The sequence below is a fragment of the Macaca thibetana genome, chromosome 9 (genome assembly GCF_024542745.1).
Source record: "Macaca thibetana thibetana isolate TM-01 chromosome 9, ASM2454274v1, whole genome shotgun sequence".
NCBI classification, from domain to species: domain Eukaryota; kingdom Metazoa; phylum Chordata; class Mammalia; order Primates; family Cercopithecidae; genus Macaca; species Macaca thibetana.
The window spans coordinates 6,387,167-6,410,332 of NC_065586.1; the positions used below are offsets into that span (position 1 = coordinate 6,387,167).

The window sequence follows — 23,166 nt, forward strand, 5'->3', positions numbered from 1 at the left end:
GTCTATTTAAAAAAAAATCACAAGAGCTCCAAGCAGTCAGGAAAAAGCCCCAGCACACCTGCAGACTGTCAACAGTCTGCTTATATTATTCTATTTTAAATATAGTATCTAAAGTTATTTCCAGCCGTGTGATGAGGTAGGCTAGTGACTCCGAGTATCATGCAGACTTGCTTTTCTTACGATTGCCTTAAGGTCACCTGACTTCCTCACCCTTTGGCTTACTCTACTCCTGCCTCAGCCTCCCAGGTAGCCTCCCAGGTAGCTGAGATTACAGGCACCTGCCACCACACCTGGCTAATTTTTGTATTTTAGTAGAGACAGGGTTTCACCATGTTGGCCAGGCTGGTCTCGAACTCCTGACCTCAGGTGATCGGCCTGCATTGGCCTTCCAAAGTGCTGGGATTACAGGCATGAGCCATTGTGCCCAGCCAATCCCCCAATTATAGAACATCATCTCAATGCTAGCTACATTTTGACGACTGACACAGCAGAAGCAAGTTCTTGTGGGGGACAAGTGGGGAAGTAAATGATTAAGAGGACTCTTTTTTTTTTTTTAATTCCATTTTTACACATCCACCTGTTTGTCATTAAGTCACAACATTTTATCAAAATATACACACAGCACAAATACTTTTAAAATGTATGGTTGGAATTCTAATTAAACTCGACTGACTGCTGCAAACAGCATGCACGGGTCATTGATCTTGAATGATGCCTACGGAGGGGCTTATGAGTCATGAAATCACCAGTCATGGCACGAGAAGCGGTTGAGGTTCTTTTCCCAGGAGACTTATGCACGTCGTTTATTTTCTTGTTATAATGTGAGGATGGCAGTGAACGACTCCACCGACACTGGAGTCTGCTGAGAATGGGCGGATGGAAAGGTTTCACTGGCGAGGGTGAAATGATACTATCTTTGGGGAACTCTAAATATCATTTCTATCTTGACAAGATAACCAGCGAAGGTGTCTAGCAGACCTTCCCTCTCACGTTCCACTGTCCTCTTGACCATGGATTTCATGGTTAATCAGGATGAATGGATTTGTAGCTCTCAAGTTACAAGCTCTGTTTATTGTAAAGAATTCCCATAAAAACCTCTCCAGGGTTGGTCCCCCAGCCGTGTACACATCCACAGATAGGAATAGAATAAAACGGGTTAGTGATTACTCGTCTGCGGCTGAGTGAGATCCGCTACTAGACCAGGCAATGGGGCCGTTTCAGTCTTGAGATTTCTGTACTCCGTTTGCCCCCGATTCAACAAGCATTTCATTGATCAGCAGTTGGAGCCCAGGTGAAGAGTCATAATTTATTTCAGCATCAAGTTTTGAAACCTTTCCGAGTGCGGAGACCCATCTTTCAAGTAAATAACTACGGTTAGTAATGACCTAACTTCAGGAGCGTCTGTGAGACATGTCAGGAGACGAGACACAGGGCATCGTCGTTAGTGAAGTGGACTTGGTTTCTGCTACAGATAAAAGTCACGTCGGGGGCGAACAGGTCTGAGCCTTTATTGTTGAGTGTTTCTTTCCTTTTCCAAGTTGAAAAAGGAACCCAAGCAGTGTCTCGAACCAGTCCCCAGGGAGAAGGCAAATTCGTTCCTGTCTCTGGAGGGGCAAGATTCAGGATATCAGCCGCTCCATCCCGGGGTTCATGAAGGAAAAGTTTCTGAACATGTTCTGGTCCATGCTGTTGATCAGCGCTCTGTCGGCGAATGACAGCCGAGGCTTCTCATTTAAGAATTCTTTGTCGAAATTGCTGCAGTCATATGGTGATTTCTTGGTCAGAGTTTAGGGGAACAAAGAAAGAGAAGCAAAATCAGTCAGTAAGTTCATGATTTTCACTTTTGTTATCTAGGCTGTGATCTACTTATGGCAAAGTTGGCGTGTGCAGAGACACTAAATAGGGGCAGTGCCTATAGATGACCATGCACAGCTCTCATTGAACATGGCTACAATCCTGTGCCCTCGGCTTCATAATAATATAAATTCATAAATTCACAGAAAGACTACCACTGTAGACATTCAAATGGGATCTAATGTTTCTAATTAATGGTTTACATGAAGCAGGGTTGGCAACGTTTGAAAAAGTGATCCGCCTGAATTTGACCTCTGTCTTTTTAGTTTTCATGGAACACAAGGTGGGGATAAGGGAGGGTGGTGGGGAGAGGGAGTGAGGGGGTATGAACGGGGGGATGGGAAGAGAGAAGGATTTTCACAATTACATATTCCTGTTCTTTTATCGACATTCTTGGCTGTTGTCAGTCCCCTGCCCTTGTATTTTATTAGTAAACATCTTGGGCTGTCTTTTTTAGACAACACAGACTGGGACAGAGTCCTTTCAGACCCCTTGGCCCATTGGTTTTCATGGCAAAAAAACCAAAACCAAACAAAACAACAGAGAAAGGGAAAGCAAGCATCTATTTCATACATGCTGTTCAGTATGGCGTTCAATTCACTGTCCCGAGATTGAGAGCAACCATGATCAACAGAACGTCCTATGAGCACAGAGAAGCGAAACTAAGAGTCAGGCCCCTCTCACCTGCCAAGGGCCCTGGGGCTGTGAGGTCAGCGGCAGCTCAGACCACAGGTCAGGGAAAGTTTCCTACTGGCAGAACTGGGAATGTCCTTTAGGGTAAGCTTAGATCAAAGTTTTGATTTTTATGTGCAAAATATTAAGTCGCTTTTAATCTGCAGTGGAAGGTGAGACATGGTTTAATAGTCCTGATAGCTAAAAACAAGGGGAAATTTTTATTTTATCACAAATGACTAACCCACGTATTAGATGTCGTACTGTCACAAATAGTTAGAGTGCTTGAGGCCGGCCTGTTGGGCCCTTGGAACGCCCCTGGAGGTTGGGACAGATGTTGAGAACAACTATTCTTGCCCTGGGAACGAGATGCACCTGCTTCTTCTGGCCATTCGCTATCACGACTAATAGCCTGTGTGTTCTCGGGGTGGACTCTGTTGGGAAGTCCATGAGCCTGGCCCCTTTTAGTGCACAGATGGCCCATGTCTACCCAGGCAATCACTCCAGTATTCCCAGCAATCACGGTGAATGGTTAAGGCTGGCAAACCCACCACTTTGCTCCACTCTTTTAAAAATTAGTATTTTTAGAAATTGTGATATTCGTAACTTAAACTGTGCTTTCTTAATGACTTTTTTTTGTTGTTTTTCTAAAAAGTTTATTTTTGGAGACAGTGTCTCACTCTGTCACCAGGCTGGAGTGCAGCGGTGTGATCCCAGCTCACTGCATCCTCCTGGGCTCAAGTGATCCTCCTGTCTTGGCCTACTGAGTAGTTTGAACTACAGGCATGCACCACCAATCCCACTTAATTTTGTATTTTTTGTAGAGATGGATTGTCTAGGCTAGTCTCAAACTTCTGGGCTCAGGCAATCCTCCCGCCTCAGCCTCCCGAGTAGCTGGGATTACAAGTGCCCACAACCATGCCAGCTAATTTTTTATTTTTATTTTTAGTAGAGACACGGTTTCACCAAGTTGGCCAGGCTGGTCTCGAACTCCTGACCTCAGGTGATCCACCCACCTCGGCCTCCCACAGTGCTGGGATTACAGGTGTGAGCCACCATGCCCAGCCCAACCTTGCTTTATTTTTGACTTCACTTTATGGTGGCTCATCTCGCAGGTAAACCAGGTCATTCTGCCTTTGCTGATGTAGCTTAATGACTTTTGCCAGTGAGGACGGATATGGAAATGTACAGACCTATCTTTTTTAAAGCACCGACTTAGTTAGTTTCTCCCTTAAACCAAAGAACACCTAACAATTGCCATTAGGAAATGTAATTACATGAGCACTTTACAGATACTTTAATAAACATCGTGGAAAAAACAGCTCCAAAATTCCTGATGTAGGATGCAGGGTTTATGTCCGAGTTTGGGTTACCCAGACTGGACCATTAAGTAGGTATGCGTCATGTGCAAAACCCCGTTTTGTTTAACAGTCATCCTCACAAATTCATATTCAACCTAAGGCATGGGCACACAGCAATCCATTCTTCATGCAGGTGCATCTTGACGACAGAGGTTAAATTTTGCAAACAAGAGTGACCTCCCCTCCCTGCCCCACCAGCCCAGTGACATGTGTTAGAGAAGTGCATTCCTCCTGGAGACTGGGGCCGGTGGGGAGTCGGGGCTCCGGCAGGGGTGGGCAGCTGCGGTGACTTGGACAGGCAGATGGCCCTGAGTGGAGGGAGAGTGGCTGACACCAAGCGGCCCATGAGCGAGTCCTTACCACTTTCGGCCGGAATGGTGGGTCAATCTCCTTCCGTTCAAGTTCCTCCCAGTTGATCTCTCGAAACAAAGGGTGCTGGCGGATATCTCCCCTCACGCCCAGCCTCTTCTCAGGTTCTCGCACAAAGAGCTGAAAGGGAGCAGAGGAGGAGCACTGAGGTCTCCAGGGATGAGCCTTTTGTGTCAGGAGGGCGTGGTGCTTCCCAGTGCACCAGCCCCTTCTTTTCTAACCTCATTTTTCTACTCACCTTCATCAGGACTGACTAAAGTCAACCTGGTCCTGACACTCTCCCTTGAAGGAGCCTTTCTAAATTTGCTGGAGCCTGACACGTTATCTTCTGAGGTGCATAGACCTGATTGGAAACTGGCTTTGCCCCGTGTTATTGATGGGACCTTAGGCAACTGACAGACCTGAGTCAGTTTCCTCACCTGTAAAGTGAGCCAAGTGCCCTCCTGATGTGATGATTAATGAGACAGCAACACACACACACACACACATGCACACAGACAGGCATATGTGATGGCATACACACATGGACATAAACACACACACACTGGCACACACACAAGTGTGAGCACGTGCACACATACACATGAACACACACGTGCATACACATGCAGACAGGTGTATATAAATGCATACACACAGACATGAACACATACACACACACTAACACACACACACAAATGTAAGCCCATGCACACGGACAGCCATACACACGCATATACACACATGTACATGATCACATGCACACACATGTATGCATTTGTGCACTATAACTCCTGGTCTGTTAAACCCAATAGCATAGAGTCAGTGATAATTTATTTGTCATTTGATCGATTATCCATCAATCGAGTCTCATTTCTTACAAAGCTGCATTCTTAGAATGATTCCAGCATTGTGGGGACTCAGGTACAATAGAAACTAGTCCTAGCAGTCAGCTTTGGACTCTACAAGGCATCTGAGTGAAGAGAATTACCCTCAGCTCCTGCAAACCTGCTGGAGGAGTAATATTTAATTCAAGGTCCATCTAATAATTTCTGAGCTGGCACATATGTACATTCCTCTTTGCGCTGTTCCTTCTCCTGTTCTTTCAAAATGAACACTGGCAAGACAGGAAAGAAACTTGGATATTTTTCAAACTTAAATAAAACCTGTCAAGGGCATTAAGAAACAGGAGAGTCTAAACGTTAACTTAGAAAAGTAATAGGTCCCCTGGGTGTCTGGAGTAGTTACCGGTTATTCTTACATCAGCTAGATGTTTATTGATGAAGTCACCACGAGTTGTAGGGCATTTTAAGGAGCCTAAGGTTCTTTAAAACAGAAAACATGGTGGAATGCAGTGATTTTCCAGGAGGCTTTCACAAGGACTTGACCTCCATTCACACCTCAGTTGCAAGGGTCTCTTGTTTTTACTGCTCATAAACATAGCCAGCCTGCGTGTTCTGAAATAGTGCTCCACTTACGTTATCTTAGTACTTGAAAATCTTCAAAGGCTCTGTTCTTCCAAAAAAATGTAAAGACCAAACAACATGCTATTGTAAAGTGAAGTTTTCTCCCTTTTTTAAAAGAGTAGGAGAATCTCTTTTGAAGTCCCGGGTGAAATGTTTGGGCAATCACCCGGTGTATCTGACTGGCAAATCCTTGGCACAGTCTCAACTTCCTCTCTCCCGCTTACTATATGGGAGCCACTGAGGACTCGCTAGGGAAACTTGGGGTTCCAAAGTACCCAATTAGAAAGCCACTGCATGGTGGAAATAACATGACAGTCATCCGAGAGACTGACTACCCACGTCGCCTCGGGTAAGTTTTCTGAGTCTCAGTTTCCTCGTGTGTAAATGAAAGGCTAGACAAGGTGATCTCTAAGGTCTGGTGAGTTCTGACATCCTCGGGCCCTCGGCTGGCATTCGAGGCTCTCTGGAGTCTGACGCTGACTCACAGGACCTTCCATTCCCTGGACCCTCTAGTCCAGACACTTCTGCTCACGGAAGACACCACCTGTCTTCCTGTCTCTGTCCCTCACTAATGACATTTCCATCTTGCCATGAGATACCCTCCCCTACGACTCCTGTTTCCCTCCCCTCATCTTTAAATTCTGCCTTATCTTTCAGGGCTCAGCTTTCACCCCCTTTTCCTTGTGAAACTTTCTTTGATTACCTCCACTGACAGGGAGCGCTCTCTCTTCTGTTCAAGTCATATTCAGAATTGATGACACCATCATACATCATTCGCATCTTTCATGATTCTTAAGACTGATACATCATCCACTCCAACCAATGTTGTTTGAGAGGCAGGCACTATGCCAGATGCCTCCGTGATTTTAAAACAAATTCTAAGAAAAACAAATTTATCATCCCAGTTGTCAGCTGAGGAAGCTGAGCCTCAAAGGAGCTATGCACTTTGATGACAGGTGGCCTCCTTCCCACTCATCCTGATGGATAATCTCTCATCTGGGCACCACACAACATCTTCCCTCCACTGGAGGATTAGCACATTGTATCTTTTTTCAAGGTTGTCTTCTTTCCTGCTAGACTGTAAGCTCTGGAGGCCAGGCACCATTGACACGTCTGTTCCTTACAGAAGCTAGCGTAGTGCCGTGCACAACATAGATGCTCAGTAGACGCCTGCTGAGGAAGTGGATAAGCTGTCTTTCCACTTGGTTTACCTGCAGATCACGCATCTTCTATCCTCATTTTATCTCGGTTGCCTCTTTTCAGCATAGAAAAGAAGCACCAAGTTCACAGTAAGATATATTTTTCTGTAGACTCAGAAAATGGAGTGGGTACTAAAAGCCCGGCTTCACCACGGTGCAATCCATGCATGTAACGAAATGACACCCGCACCCCATACATTTATACAAACTATAAAACAGCGGGAGTCATCACCTGGAAAAGCTGATTGTTGTTTTAGAAGCAAAGAGAGGCTGGGCATAGTGGCTCATGCCTGTAATCCCAGCACTTCAGGAGGCTGAGGTAGGTGGATCACTTGAGGTCAGGAGTTCGAGACCAGCCTGGCCAACATAGTGAAACCCCATCTCTACTAAAAATACGAAAATTAGCTGGGTGTGGTGGCGGATGCCTGTAACCCCAGCCACACGGGAGGCTGAGGCAGGAGAATTGTTTGAACCTGGGAGGTGGAGAGTGTAGTGAGCCGAGATTGCACTACTGCACTCCAGCCTGGTGACAGAGCAAGACTCCAAAAAAAAAAAAACAAAAAAAAAAAAAAAAAAAAAAAAAACCAAAAAAAAAAAGGAAGCAAAAGGAATATGTGACTTGCCCTATGTCCCTTCTCCTGAAACAATGATACTAAATGATTGACCTCCACTTCTTAAGGACATTTGGATGAAACGAGATTAGATAGATGGCATAAGTGTCTCAGGAAGAGGCCAAAAACTCGTTCACGTTGTTCTAGCAAGATGCTTCAGCGAAGTAGGCTGGAAGTAACTCCCTGGGCCACGTGTGCTGCAGGCTATGTTTTCTATTCTATTTCTTCCAGTGAACATGTGGCATTTATACCAAGAGGATCATGTCAATGGGCCTTCTGAGCTTGGATGTTTACCTGCAAATTTTAAAAATATATTTAAAAAAATAAAATGTGTAATGAGAAGAGCATACGGTCTCCAGCTCTGAGCTTCAATATTCTTTCCAGTTTTGCACAGAACGGTAAATTAGTATATGTTCTGCCCTGCAGCCACTCGACCCACTGAGGTCCTCAGGATGACAGGTGACCTCACGGGACGGGGGTCAGGCTGGAAGCTCCGCCCCTGGAAAGCTGCACTGAGGAAATAAAATTCTCGAAGACTTGATTTTGTTCATAAAAGCTGTCAGGATGGAGGTTTATATTGATGGGAAAAAATAGCCAGGATGTAGTTGAAATTTGTTTAAGTTTATTGGACAGTCTGTGCAAGAAACCAGCTCCAGGCTGCGGAGAACAGCCAGCAGCGGCGCTGACAGATTGTACCTGGAACCTGCCTTCCCTCTTCAGTCGCTCCTCAGATATGTCTTTCTATGAAAGGAAGAGATATTTATGTTCCAGATCATTAGTTTCCCATCATTTTCAAACAAATGGACAGGACATCCTGGATGGATAAATGAGGAAGTAAAGGGTGTTTCTTTGGCAATCATCAACCGGACAGCAGCGTCCCCACTGGAATTCTTGCCGGAGCACAGCCTCTCCCAGTGTGCAATTGTTCAGTGCACGACATGCATCCATGCCCTAGGAGGGCCGATGGTGACAGGTCTGGCACTGTTGCTGTCACAGATGCCACGAAATGCTGCTATCCTCAGCTTTTCCAGAGGACCTATGACTTCTGGGTTTCATGACATTTTGTCGAATTCCCTAGAGGGCATTTCTGGGAAATGGCATTATCTTTTATTTTTGTAACAAATGGGGCTCAAGAATGTGGGGGCTGTTGGATCAAAGCAAAGGAGGAATAGAGATAAAGCTGGAAGCCAGTTTATGGGCAGCAGATTGCATAATGGAAATTAATTTTATCAGCCCAACTGCAAGAATGTGCATAAGGGAAGGTTCATGGAAGTTTTACTAACTCACATGGGAAATAACCAAGTCCAAACTCTTCTATGTCAACTCAGAAGAGGGGTGTCCAATCTTTTGGCTTCCCTGAGCCACATTGGAAGAAGAATTATCTTAGGCCACACATCAAATACACTAACACTAACAATAGCTGATGAACTAAAACAAAAATCACAAAAAATGTCATAATGTCTTAAGAAAGTTTAGGAATTTGTGTTGGGCTGCATCCAAAGCCATCCTGGGCTGTACGCAGGGCATGGGTTGGACAAGCTTCATTTAGAACCTCTTTTGACTGAGAATGGTGGCTCATGCCAGCACTTTGGGAGGCTGAGGCGGGCAGATTGCTTTGAGCTCCAGAGTTTGAGACCAGCCTGGGGAACATGGCAAAACCCGTCTCTACAAAAAATATAAAAATCATCTGGGTGTCAGTGGCACGCACCTGTAGTCCCAGCTTCATGGAAGGCTGGGGCTGGAGAATCGCTGGAGGCTGGGAAGCACAGGCTACAGTGAGCTGAGATTTGCACCACTGCACTCCAGCCTGGGTGACAGAGCGAGACTCTGTCTTAAAAAAGAAAAGGACCTCTTTCACCCACCAGTCCTCCTGTTTTCTTCTTTATCCTTTATTATCTCAGTTTCTGCTCTATTCAACCAAATTTATTTTCTTCTCCTGTGGCAACTCTTTCTCTTCCCACTGAAACTCTGCAGATGACTTTTTATTTTGGTGTTTGCAAGGCATTTAGCTTTAGATTTAGTTTTGTTTTTAAATAATCATAGATTCACAGGATGTTGATAAGACAGTACAGAGATGTCCTGGGTGCCCTTCACCCTATTTCTCCCAATGATTGCATCTCACATAATGATAGCATAAGATTAGGAGCTGGCACTGGTACCATGTGTGTATATACTACTTACGCCATTTTATCACATGTGCAGATATGGGCAATCTCCGCGCCAGGCAAGATACGAACTGTTCCATCACTGCAAAGATCTGCCTGTGCTGCACCCTGAGAGTCACGCCCACCCTCCTGTCCCCAGCACCCCAACCCCAGGCAACCACTAATCTGACTTCCATGTCTATGGTGTTGCCATTTCAATGAAGTTATGTCAGTGGACTCAGAGGACTCGGAGAGTATGTGATCTTTTGAGACTGGCTTTTTGCACTCAGCACAATGCCTTGAGTTGTTTTATAGATCAATAGTGTGTTCCTTTTCATTGCTGAGTAGGATTCCAGCACACGGCTTTTCACCTTTTCTCCTCCAACTGGAAGGAATCCTTTCCTCCCACCCAGTCTTTCTCTCCTTGGAAATCATCACTTCCAAGTTCTCTCCACGGAGTTGCTTCTGGTTACCTCTGCCCCTCCTTCACCCTCCATCCTGGTCTGAAGCATTGCACATCCTCAGGGTAGGCTGGATTTGGGAAGCACAGGGGGAGGCTGGCATTTATGGGCCATGAGGGGTGTTGAAGGATTGTGACTCTCCCTCCAGGACCCCCACCTTGGGACTCACTTGGAGGCAGCCCCTGAGTCTGGAGGTGCCCTCATGCCTTGGGTTGTACAGACCAAGCCTTGCGCTCACTTTTTTTCACTGGGTTTTGATGGCCCAGGCTTTGCAGTGCAGCCTCATGCTTTGGACTGAACGGCATCCCCTCAAAATGCACATGTGGGTGCCCCAACCGACAATGTAACTGTAGGTAAGGCCTTTCTGGAGATAATTAGGGTTAAATGAGGTCATGGGGTAAGGTCCTGATCCAACAGGGCTAGAAGTCTCATATGAAAGAGAGACCAGAGTTTCTCTCTCTCCCTGCTGTAAGGACACAACAAGAAGGCGGCTGTCTACCAGCCAGGAAGAGAGTCCTCATCAGGAACTGACGCTGCTGGACCTTAATCTTGGACTTTCAGCCTCTAAAACTGTGAGAGAGAAATGTCTGTTGTTTAACCCACTCAGTCTGTGTTGTCTTGTTATGGAGCCCAAGCTGACACATTTCACACTGAGTTCATGATTACGATTGCTACATTGATTGCTACAAATGTAGCAACTGTAATAATGTTCGAACCTGCCTTTATATAAAATAACTTAATATCCAGATCCCACTAACTTATTATTACTATTTTTAAATTATTATTATTATTTTTTTGAGACGGAATCTCTCTCTGTTGCCCAGGCTGGAGTGCAGTAGCGCGATCTCGGCTCACTACAGGTTCTGCCTCCCGGGTTCATGCCATTCTCCTGCCTCAGCCTCCCGAGTAGCTGGGACCACAGGCGACTGCCACAACGCCTGGCTAATTTTTTTATATTTTTAGTAGAGGCGGGGTTTCACCGTGTAAGCCAGGATGATCTGGATCTCCTGACCTTGTGATCTGCCCATCTCGGCCTCCCAAAGTGCTGGGATTACAGGGGTGAGCCACCGCGCCCAGTCCCTACTAACTTATTTTTACTGTTGTCAGCCTTTTTTTAAAAATTGGTTAATTTTGAGATTAGCTTTCATTTTATCTGTGTTTGGTCATTAAAAGTGCCTTTAATTGGTTGTTGAGGGAGTTTTCTAAGTTATTGCTTGTTTGGATCACAGTCAGAAAGTGAAAGCTGAATGGAAGTGGCTCAAATTTTTACACACCTTGCTCCTTTACCCTTGGGCTGGGGATCTTGTGAGGGCTTTGTCAGCACTTTTCAGATTCAAGATCTTGATTTTCCAGGGAGAGCCCTGGAGTTGCCTCCAAGTTTCTAATGCCCAAGACAAGTTGTCACTTTTATTAGAGAGGTGGAAGTGTATTCCCTTTACATTTAATTCTAAGTCCTTCTTCAAAAGCAAAAAAGTAGATTGGTGAAAAAAGATAAGCCTGCTAATATTTTTCTAGTTTTTAATTTAGAACCCATGGATAGCTTCCAACGTTGAAGGATCTTCTCCTATTCCCATTTTCAACATAGCATGAGCAAGGCTAAAAATTATTTCTCTAAATGATTATTTTTTAACCAGCTGACATATGAAATGCCAGAAATCAAAAACAATGTTTCTTCTAAAACACCTGCATTCTTGGTCCACTTCTTTTAGATTTGCTAGAATCCTTTTTTTTTTTTTTTGAGGGGGGGACAGGGTCTTGCTCTGTCACCTAGGCTGGAGTGCAGTGGTGTGATCATGGCTCATTGCAACCTCCACCTTGTGGGCTCAAGTGATCCTCCCATCTCAGCCTCCTGAGTAGCTGAGACTGTAGGCGCCAGCCACCACACCTGGCTAATTTCTATATTTTTTTGTAGAGATGGGGTCTCGCCATATTGCCCAGGCTGGTCTTGAATTTCAGATTGCTCAAGCAATCCTCCCACCTTAGCCTTTCAAAGTGCTAGGGTTCCAGGCATGAGCCACCACACCCGGCCTAGATGTGCTAGGCTCTTGATTACAGTGGTGGGTCTTTTTGACCCAAATATTTGCTGTGACAGCTCAGTATATGTAGGTCCTTATTATTCTTGTATGCATTTAGCATGTTGTATTGACATGATTAATTTGATTCTACAACTTGCTAAACTCATACACTGTGGAGAGAATTTCGCATCCTCAAAAAAGGCCAACTCTGAGTCTGTCTAGAGTCCAGAGCTTTCATGATGGCTCTCAGGTGTTCCTATGTCTTCACATGGGTTTGCCTTGGGAGCTCCTGGCTCACACCTTGTGATTCTCAGAATCCAGTTTCCATTGGTAATACTGTGCCTGTATTCTCGATGGATCCTGGGCTACCACGGATGGGGCGCTGAATTCTGTTTTGATGGTGAATTCTGGAGATTGCTGCTAAGATGGTAATAGCCTGCACTCTCAGAGTTTGTTAGAGTGAAGAAGTCAACAATATTTCCAGTGGACAGTGGGTAGGGCAGGTTGGGGACAGCTGGTCTGCAGGTATTTTAAGTACAGTTGACCCTTGGTGAACCTGGATTTGAACTGCACCGGTCCACTAATATGTAGATTTTTTCAATCAAATTTATACTGAGTGTGCCTGCCTCTCCCGCCTCCCTCCTACCTCCTCCACCTCTTTTGCCTCTGCCACTCCTAAGGCAGCAAGACCAACGCCCCCTCTTCCTCAGCCCTCTCAACATGAAGACAATGAGGATGAAGATATTTATGATGATCCACTTCCACTTAATGAATAGTAAACACATTTTTTAAAAATTTTCTTAACAAAATTTTCTTTTCTCTAGCTTCCTAGATTGTAAGAATATAGTATATCATACATATAACAGGCAACACATGTGTTAATTGACTTCATGTTATTGGTAAGGCTTCTGGTCAACAGTAGGCTATTGGTGGTTAAGTTTGGGGACTCAAAAGCTATATGCAGATTTGTCATTGCATAGGAGGTTGGCTCCTCTAACTGCCGAGCTGTTCAAAGGTCAATTGTACTGGTTAATATAGGTTTGGCTTTGTGTCCCCATCCAAAATCTCATCTTGAATTATAATCCTATAATCCCCATGCGTCATGGGAGGGACCTGATGGAAGGTGATTGAATCATGGGGGCGGTTTTCCTCTCATGCTGTTCTCATGACAGTGAGAGTATAGTTTCATAAGGGGCTTCCCCCTTCCCACTTGGCCCTCATTCTCTCTCCTGCTGCCCTGTGAAGAGGTGCCTTCTGCCATGATTGTAAGTTTCCTGAGGCCTCCCCTAGCCATGCAGAACTGTGAGTCAGTTAAACCTCTTTCCTTTATAAATTACCCAGTATTAGGTATGTCCTTACAGCAGCATAAGAACAGACTGGTACACTGCTCAAGACAATCTGCTGGGCAGGAAACCAACAGTGAGAGAGTCTTGCAGAATCAGCTTTGGTACAGTATGTAGGCTAGGGACTGGATTGAATGCCTGTATCTCAAGGGTTTCAGCCAAACACGTCTGCAAGGATACGTATTTCTGCAGAACCTGGTAGCGTGCCTCACTGAAGTCTCAGCTTCAGCCACCCTCCAGTTCAGGGGTAGGAGGCCGCCAGCTGAATAAGAACTATCCTTTCTGCTCATCCTCCTTCCTCTCTCGGCTTCTACCCCGTAAGGTCCGAAGCAGAAACTCAGGAGTTAGAGAGGAAGAGAACAAGAACACAGTCAGCGAGAGCGGGACACCACTCTCTCCTCCAGTAGTGAGCAGCTGCCAATCACGAGCTCTGAGCAGAGGGAAGGAAGCCGGAATCCCAGATTTAAAATTAAAATTTATGTGATGAGGCTGGGCATGGTGGCTCACATCTGTAGTCCCAGCACTTTGGGAGGCCGTGGCAAGCAGATCCCTTGAGGTCAGGAGTTCGAGACCAGCCTGGCCAACATGGTGAAACCCCGCCTCTACTAAAAATACAAAAATTTAGCTAAGTGTGGTGGTGCACACCTGTAATCCCAGCTACTCAGGAAGCTGAGGCAGGAGAATCGCTTTAACCCGGAAGGTGGAAGTTGCAATGAGCCGAGATCATGCCACTGCACTCCAGCCTGGGTGAGGGAGTGAGACTCTGTTTAAAAAAAAAAAAAAAAAATTATGCGATGAATAATATCTTGGACTGGATGGTTTTAATTGTCCCACTGAGACAGTGTTTCATAACGTAACAGTGATAACAGGTTGTCTTTTATCTAAGAGTAGGCCAAAAAGTCGTACATCCTGTCTAAGTTTTCAAGCAGAGGCAGGGGAAGATGAACCGGATGGAATATTTCTAATAAGAACTAAGGGAAACAAAAGACTGAGTTAAAAAAAAAAATACAAAAACCAAAAACCTCTATATAACATAAATGCCCATTTTCTCCTGCCTCAGCCTCCTGAGTAGCTGGATTACAGGCATGTGCCACTACTCCTGGCTAATTTTGTATTTTTAGTAGAGACAGGATTTCTCCATGTTGGTCAGGCTGGTCTTGAACTCCTGACCTCAGGTGATTCACTCACGACCTCTCAAAGTGCTGGGATTACAGGTGTGAGTTACCGCACCCGGCCTAAATGCCCATTTTTTTTTCTTTTCTTTCTTTTTTTCTTCATTGTTTTGGAGACAGGGGTCTCGACACATTGCCCAGGCTGACCTCAAACTCCCAACTTCAAACAATCCTCCTGCCTCAACCTCCCAAGTAGCTAGAAGATTGAGTTTTAAGTCATACCATGTGCTTGTTTAATGAACCAACTGCATCTCCAGGTGAGGGTATTCAAGGTCATGGAACTGGTTCCTGGGCCCTTATTTTATAACTGACGCACATGAGGGTTTATCTTACCCTCTTTTTGACATTTAATGCTTATAATATTGGTGCCTCTTAAAACACAGATGGCGCATATCCCATTTAAACCCAGTTCCATATAATCATTGTTTGCCACGTGCAAGTTGGAATCTAAGAGGAACCAAAAATCGACCAGAAGACCTAATGCTCATCTTATGAAGACACTCTTGGCTTCACTTCTTACCTTCACCAGAAGATCCTTTGCCTCCTTCTCCAGCCACCGTGGGTAAAAGGGATTGTCCATGCGGATGGAGTGGAAGAGCTCCTCCTCGTCCTGCCCGTGGAAAGGCGACTGGCCAATCAGCATCTCGTAAAGGAGAACCCCGAAGGACCACCAGTCCACAGAGTGGTTGTATCTCTGACCCAGCAAGATCTGCACAGCCAAAAGGCAGACACGAAATTAATAGGAATGAGGCTGAGGAGTGACGACCCTTCCAGAGCGTCCCAAGGCCACTCAGTGAATGGTGGAGGCTGGTGTGTGGCTGCAATCAAGATCACCCCGAAAACTCTCTCTTCAGAAGCCAATGACTGGAGAGCGATGTCTACACAATGCTGACATTTTTGAGTTTGAGTCCGAGCAAACACTTCTCAGTTTCAATTTGTACTTTTCCTCTGGTTGTAAAGAAACAATGAAACGATGCCATTCGTTTTTATTTTCCCATCAGTGACATGAGAACTTACGTGGCAGATATTGAACCTAAGAAAGCTGATATGTGTCTAAGTTCTTCACCGGCACTGGTGTAAGCCTCGAAACCAAGCCTTTGTGCTTTGCTGACTTGTACTGTCCTGAGTCTTTACACAAACTCTCTGTAGTAATCAAGCATCCAAAGAGGCCATCTGGACAGTTCCCTTCCTTAAAGCCTGGCTCTCTATGACCGTTCAGTTCAGGAGGCACAACTGTAATCACCGATAGGCAGAATCCAATTGTGTCCTGTGCTGGGAAAGAGAACCGAGGATAGCAAAGTGCTCAAATCTAGGCCAGGTGCAGTGGCTCACCCCTGTAATCCCAGCACTTTGGGAGGCCGAGGCGACTGGATCACCTGAGGTCGGGAGTTCGAGACCAGCCTGGCCAACGTGGTGAAACCCCATCTCTACTAAAAATACAAAAATTAACCAGGCGTGGTGGCGGGAGCTTGTAATCCCAGCTACTTGAGAAGCTGAGGCAGGAGAATTGCTTGAACCTGGGAGGCAGAGGTTGCAGTGAGCCAAGATCATGCCACTGCACTACAGCCTCAGCAACAAGAGAGAAACTCCATCTCAAAAACAAAAAAAACCCCAAAGCACTCAAATCTAGAAATGAGAGATCTCTCAGAGCTACCTACAGCTCGATAGCGGGGTCTGAGTCTATCTGTGAGGGAGGAGGATTTAAAGTCTGGAAGCCTACCTAATATTTTGAAAGATTTCTATCCTTTCACCAACCCACTCTTCTGGCAAAAAAGGCTTTGTATGTTCATCTTTCAATGAATTCCTTTTTGGACATTGGGAGGTAGAGGGCACATGCCATTCTGCTCAGCGCCTGACATCCCAACAAACTGTGCCAGAGCTTCTCTGAGATGGTACATGGTAGGATCCATCCATGGATGCAGAAATAAGGAAAATGTGCTGGTGGCTAAATTACCAATGGAAATAAAACCAGTAGGTAGAGGAGACAGTTGCACTCGCTTGCTCATTGCAGCATCATTCACAATAGCCAAGATATGGAATCTAAGTGTCCATCAGTGGATAAATGGATAAAAAAAACTGTGCTATATATACACAGGGGAGTATCAGCCCTGAAAAAGGAGAAAATCTCCATTTGCAACAACATGGATGAACCTGGAAAATATGTTGAGTGAAGCAAGCCAGGCACAGCAAAACAAATACTGCAAGATCTCATTTATACGTGAAATGTAAACACATTGAATTTATAGAAGCTGAGAGGGGCAGTTGCCAGGGTCTGGGTGGAGGGTGGGGAGGAGGGATAGGGAAGGCATTGAAAAAAAATGTGGTACATCCGCACAGTGGAATATTATTCAGCCTTAAAGGCGAAGGGAAACCTGTCACGTGCTATGTGAGTGAGCCCTGATAACATTATGCTAAGTGAAATAAGCCAGGCAGGGAAAGACAAATACTGAATGACTCCATTAACATAAGGTAGCTAAAGTATTAATTGAGGTTTTTGCCCTGACTTTCAGTGACAAAAACCATAATTACTTCTGCACCAACCTAATAGTTAAATTCTAGAGACAGGAAGTGGAATGGTGGCTGCCAGCAGCTGTGGGGAGGGGGAATGGGAGGCTAGTGTTTAGTGGGGACAGAGCTTTGGGTTTTCAAGATGAAAACCTTCTGGAGACTGATTGCACAACTATACAATACACTTAATTTTATTTATTTATTTATTTTTGAGATGGAGTCTTGCTCTGTCACCCAGGCTGGAGCGCAGTGGCACAATCTTGGCTCACTGTAACCTCTGCCTCCTGGGTTCAAGCGATTCTCCTGCCTCGGCCTCTTGAGTAGCTGGGACTACAGGTACATGCCACCATGCCTGGCTCATTTTTGTCTTTTTGGTAGAGATGGGGTTTCATCATGTTGATCAGGCTGGTCTCGAACTCCTGACCTCAAGGGATCCACCCACCTTGGCCTCCAAAGTGCTGGGATGAACCACACCTGGCACTATTTTTAACATTACTGAACTGTACGCAAAAATAGTTCAGATGGTAAATTTCATGTTATGTGCATTTTCCCACAATTAAAAACAAAACACTAGGACATAGTAGTGGCACATACAATTTTTTTTAATGGAAAAGAGGGGAAAAAATCTTTGCCAATTCATGACTGCTGCTTCAAGGATGAGTTGCAGGCAAGTTGCTTTTGGCCAAAACAAAATGGAGAAGGAATAATAGGATTGAGGCACTAAACTCAAAAGCAAGACAGTCAGACTCTTTTGGGGATGAACATCTGTTCTACCTTGTAATGTGTTCGGGCTTAGCTGGATGCATCTGTGAACAGACACACATAAATACACACACACACACACACACACACACACACACACACCCGCAGAAGGTATTTTGTTGTTGGCGCTACTCCTACCAAATGGAATTTTTCTCTTCCTTCTTTAATGGGCCTTTGGAATGAGTGGCAGAATTGTAGCACTGACGGCCTCGGAAAGAAAATGACACTGCAATTCCAGCCATTCTCCCAGCACGTTGGGAGGCTGAGGTGGGTGGATCACCTGAGGTCAGGAGTTTGAGACCAGCCTGGCTAACATGGCGAAACCCCGTCTCTACTAAAAACACAGAAATTAGCTGGGTGTGGTGGCACATGCCTGTAATCCCAGCTACTCAGCTCGGGAGGCTGAGGCGGGAGAATCACTTGAACCCAGAAGGTGGAGGCTGTAGTGAGCCGAGATCATGCCTCCACACTCCAGCCTAGGTGATAGAGCAAGACTCTGTCTCAAAAAAACAAAACAAACAAACAAAAAAACCCAGACATTCCAATATTTTCTAGGAAAGCTGCATTATTTGATGTTGGTGAGCTTTTTTAGATGGAACAGATTGATGTGCATGGCAAGCCCATCTCTGACCCTCCGCCCCCCCGGGCCCCCTCCTGGGAGACACATCAGCGCTAAGTGAGGTCCAGGGGTGCTGTGCATTGTCTCTAAGGCAGACTTGCTAAACAAACAGAAGAACAATATCAACAGCAGCACAACAGTTTTGCTGACCATATAAAATGTCACGGGCTCTACTTTTGGCTTAATGCCTTCTTGCATAGTTTCAGGAGGACCCTTTAACCCACTCCACAAATGAGAAATTTGTGAGAAACAGGAATCATATCTGGCCCGCTTTTTACAAGCTTCTTGTGAGGATCCAATGAAAAGTTGCAAAGTCAAGATGATTCGTCTTATGGGATGACTATAACTGCTATGATAAATATCTGTTTTGATGATGTGCTTGTCCCCATTTCTGAAAATAAAGATCAAGTTGCAAACAGAATTTTGTAATCCGTTACTAATTTCCAATATAAAAATGCTACCCGCTACTCTTACCTCAATATTTACATGCTAAAGTTTACTTTATAATTTAGAAAAAATAGACTTTGCCTTAAGGAATCATCTGAAAGTAGATCCAAGGAGAATTATAAAGAAATTTAAGATGCACCCAACACAGTCTTTGCTCAATTTGCTGGGCCAGGGAAACATGCAATTTCTGAGACTTGCCACAAGGCGGCGTCAAAGCAAACAGAAACCACATATCTTTGTAAACAACTTCATTTTGGCAGGACAAACAAAAAGAAAATTTGGAAGGACAGGAGACAGCTGTGGTGCAAATTAAGCCTTCAAAGCCTGGCACTGTTAGTAAAAAAATTCAGTTTTACCTTAGGAGGAAGAAGCAAAATGCAAACTCACACACGCAACAGAGTGTTCACCTCAAGAATACTGACACGTTAGGAGTTTTGCAGACATTATGTCTTTTATCGATAAGAACCCCCCGAGCTAGGCAGTTATCCTTCTTCTATAGGGGGTGATGACTGGGCTTAGAAAGGCCAAAGGTCTTATTTAAGGTCTCCTAGTGAGCTGAGAGCGACGTTCTGAATCTGGTCTTTTAGGATTTTACTACGTGATGTTCCTTCCATATCGTAATGTGCTTCTTGGTGTTAAACCTCAAGCTGTCATGCTCACACCATGCTCAATTTCTTATTTTATTTTATTTTATATTTTTTAGACAGAGTCTCTCTTTGTTGGCCAGGCTGGAGTGCAGTGGTGCGATCTCAGCTCACTGCAACCTCTACCTCCCGGCTTCATGTCATTCTCCTACTTCAGACTCCTGGGGAGCTGGAATTACAGGTGCGTGCCACCGCATCCAGCTAATTTTTGTATTTTTAGTACAGACAGGGTTTCACCATTTTGGACAGGCTGGTCTCAAACTCCTGATCTCAGGTGATCCGCCTGCCTTGACCTCCCAAAGTGCTGGGATTGCAGGTGTGAGCCACTGTGCCCGGCCCATGCTCGATTTTTAAAGAGACTGTGGTGGAGAAACACCAGCAAGGGTGGCCCCTTTCTCTGTCAGCCCTGGGACCTCGCCTCATTGTGATCTCTTCTTCTGTTCTTTTTCCTCCCTCGCTTTGACCCAAAGAATCAGAGGCACAGCTCAAAATGCACAATGAAACCTGAGAAAGCACCAAGAGAGGAGCGGTGGTTTTACCAGACGCCGGAGCAAGCCACATCTGTTCTCCTGCAGCCTCAGGAGCTGGGACGTCGGGTCTGGACAGGTGGGGCTCGGCCACCACGATGTGCAACTGGGTGAGTGCTGCCCCCGCACTCAGCGACTTCCCCTGGGCAATACCAGTGTGGTTTCCAGGCCAGTGCTGCCCCCACACTCAGCGACCCCCCCTGAGCAATACCAGTGTGGTTTCCAGGCCAGTGCTGCCCCCACACTCAGCGACCTCCCCTGGGCAATACCAGTGTGGTTTCCAGGCCAGTGCTGCCCCCGCACTCAGCGACCTCCCCTGGGCAATACCAGTGTGGTTTCCAGGCCAGAGCTGCCCCTGCACTCAGCGACCCCCCAGGCCAATACCAGTGTGGTTTCCAGGCCAGTGCTGCCCCCACACTCAGCGACCCCCCGGGGCCAATACCAGTGTGGTTTCCAGGGAACTCCGACTTTCTCCAGGGAGCTGCTTCCATGCGTTGCAATCCCAGCTGCATTTACTGAGTGTCTAGTGTGCCATAGAGAGTATGATGCTTCCGGCTGGGCGCGGTGGGTCACGCCTGTAATCCCAGCACTTTGGGAGGCCGAGGTGGGCAGATCATGATGTCTGGAGTTGGAGACCATCCTGGCCAACATGGTGAAACCCCGTCTCTACTACAAATACAAAAATTAGCCAGGCGTGGTGGCGGGCGCCTGTAGTCCCAGTTACTCTGGAGGCTGAGGCAGGAGAATCACTTGAACCTGGGAGGTGGAGGTTGCAGTGAGCTGAGATCACGCCACTGCTCTCCAGTCTGGCGACAGAGCAAGACTCCGCCAAAAAAAACCCCAAAAAACAAAAAACAAAAAAAACGCTATTTCCCTGTTTAACTGCCTTCCTATTCTTTGTCAAAATGAGTTTGGACCTCCAAAGAGACATCAGCCTCTCTTTGCTCCTATTATAGGAACACAGGGGGAACAGCGGGGCTTCTGGGAGGTACCTTAGCCCTCAGGAGGCGCAGCCTAGTGAGGCGGTCCCCGGTCGCGGGAGCGCAGGTCTGGTTTTCATGTGTGGCTCCTGACGTTGCTCTGAAATGCATGAGCTTCTGAGATCTGAGTTCTCCCCACAGGAACGATGGGTGCCTGTCAGCCAGACTCTATGGCCTCTGTCCCAGCTGTTGTGTGTTCCTGTGTTTCCATTCTCTGCCTCTACGGCCTCTGTCCCAGCTGCTGTGTGTTCCTGTGTTTCCATTCTCTGCTTTACCTGGTTGGCTTTCCCCAGGCCCAGACTCTGCTCCCTGAAGGTGCTCACAGACACGTTCATAGGAGAGACAGCAGCGGAACACTCGTAAAGACCCCGCAGGGCAGCATCAACTTAGAACCACGCAAGAGAGGCGAACATTTCCCTACGGCACCGAGGAGGGGGAAACTGCTCCAGTTTTGTGTCCTTTTTGAGGGAGAAAGGGGCAATGGGGAATTGAGAGAGACGAAGGAAAACTTCCCCGAGTGGATGGAGGGAGGAGAGCCTCAGACCAGCAGCGGATTCTTCCAGGTAAAGAAGGGGGAAGCTGGGGAGGGTTATTTAACGAAAGATGCCCAGAGGTGGGGAATCCAGTACACGTTTAGAGATGAACTTTTAGGCTGCTTGGCTTGGTGTGGTCGTTGATTCAGGAAGCAGCTGAGGGTGGCTGCTCCAGCCTGTGTGTGGGTGGATAAGCTGTGGTCCCTGATGGGGAGAAGCTCAATGGATTGGTCAGGTGGATGCAGAGGTGCTGTGGCTGCACAGCGAAGGGGACAGCTGGTGACTCCTAAAGCCGGCGGCAACTTTAGGGAGAAGGTGACTGTGTTCGGGGGGAGGATCACAGACCAAGGATGTGCAATGGCAGAGAGGCACAGTGTGGCCTGGCCAGGGCAGGTAGCATATATATATATATATATATATATATATTTTTTTTTTTTTTTGATTCAGAGTCTCGCTCTGTTGCCAGGCTGGAGTGCAGTGGCGCGATCTCAGCTCACTGCAATCTCCGCCTCCCAGGTTCAGGCAATTCCCCTGCCTCAGCCTCCTGAGTAGCTGGGACTACAGGCAGCCGCCACCACGCCTGGCTAATTTTTTGTATTTTAGTAGACACGGGGTTTCACCATGTTGGCCAGGATGGTCTCGATCTCCTAACCTTGTGATCTGCCCACCTCAGCCTCCCAAAGTGCTGGGATTACAGGCGTGAGCCACTGTGCCCGGCCGCACTTAAATTTTTTAAAAGAATTCTTCTATTCGTAGGTAGCAATTTAACGTGGCAGCACATGTTCTTAGGGACCCACATTCAGGACTGTGACTGACAGCCAGCTGAGAATGCGGACTCCTTGAGAATATTGAAGCCGGACAGAGGTGGGTCTGCACAGCACAGAGGAGAATCTGGAGACTTGGCTGGTCTGTGGCCTCTGGGGATGTGTGTACCCAGGGGTGGCCCAGACCATCCCAGACATGACAAGAAAATTCGAACTTGCATTTATAATACATCCATTGAAAAAAATCTAAAATGAGGAAGAACTGAGGCTTCACAACTATCTACCATTTAGAGTGACACGGGTACCCTCATTGAGAAACTGAAACAGGAAGTGACGAATCCTGGGGGGAGGAGGGAGGCTGTATCTCAGAGGGAGCTCGGCGGTGGCTCGGCTTATCCATTTATTTTCCATGCATCATAAATTGTGCTATGGTTTTGGGTTCTGATTTTTTCTTTTTTTGAGAGAGAGTCTCGCTCTGTCACCCAGGCTGGAATGCAGTGGTGCAATCTCGGCTCACTGCAACCTCCACCTCACAGGTTCAAGCGATTCTCATGCCTCAGCCTCCTGAATAGATGGGATTACAAGCGCCTGCCACCACACCAGGCTGTTTTGTATTTTTAGAAGAGACGGGGTTTCGCCACGTTGGTCAGGGGTTTCGCCATGTTGGCCAGGCTGGTCTTGAACTCCTGACCTCAGGTGATCCACCTGCCTCGGCCTCCCAAAGTGCTGGGATTAC

At 46.3% G+C, this 23,166-nt stretch overlaps 1 protein-coding gene across 4 annotated transcripts in view; it reads right to left on the bottom strand.

Annotated features, from left to right (window-relative positions):
- Positions 1-556: 556 nt before the first annotated feature.
- PRKCQ (protein kinase C theta) overlaps positions 557-23,166 on the bottom strand; it is a 144,316-nt gene continuing 121,706 nt past the window's right edge. For all 4 annotated transcript variants that reach the window (XM_050804611.1, XM_050804610.1, XM_050804612.1 and 1 more), the window contains 3 exons: positions 15,167-15,355; positions 4,248-4,376; positions 557-1,775 (listed from right to left, as the gene is read on the bottom strand). In XM_050804611.1, coding sequence (XP_050660568.1) covers positions 1,620-1,775; positions 4,248-4,376; positions 15,167-15,355 — 474 coding nt within the window. In that variant the 3' untranslated portion in view covers positions 557-1,619. The remainder of the gene's footprint in view (positions 1,776-4,247; positions 4,377-15,166; positions 15,356-23,166) is intronic.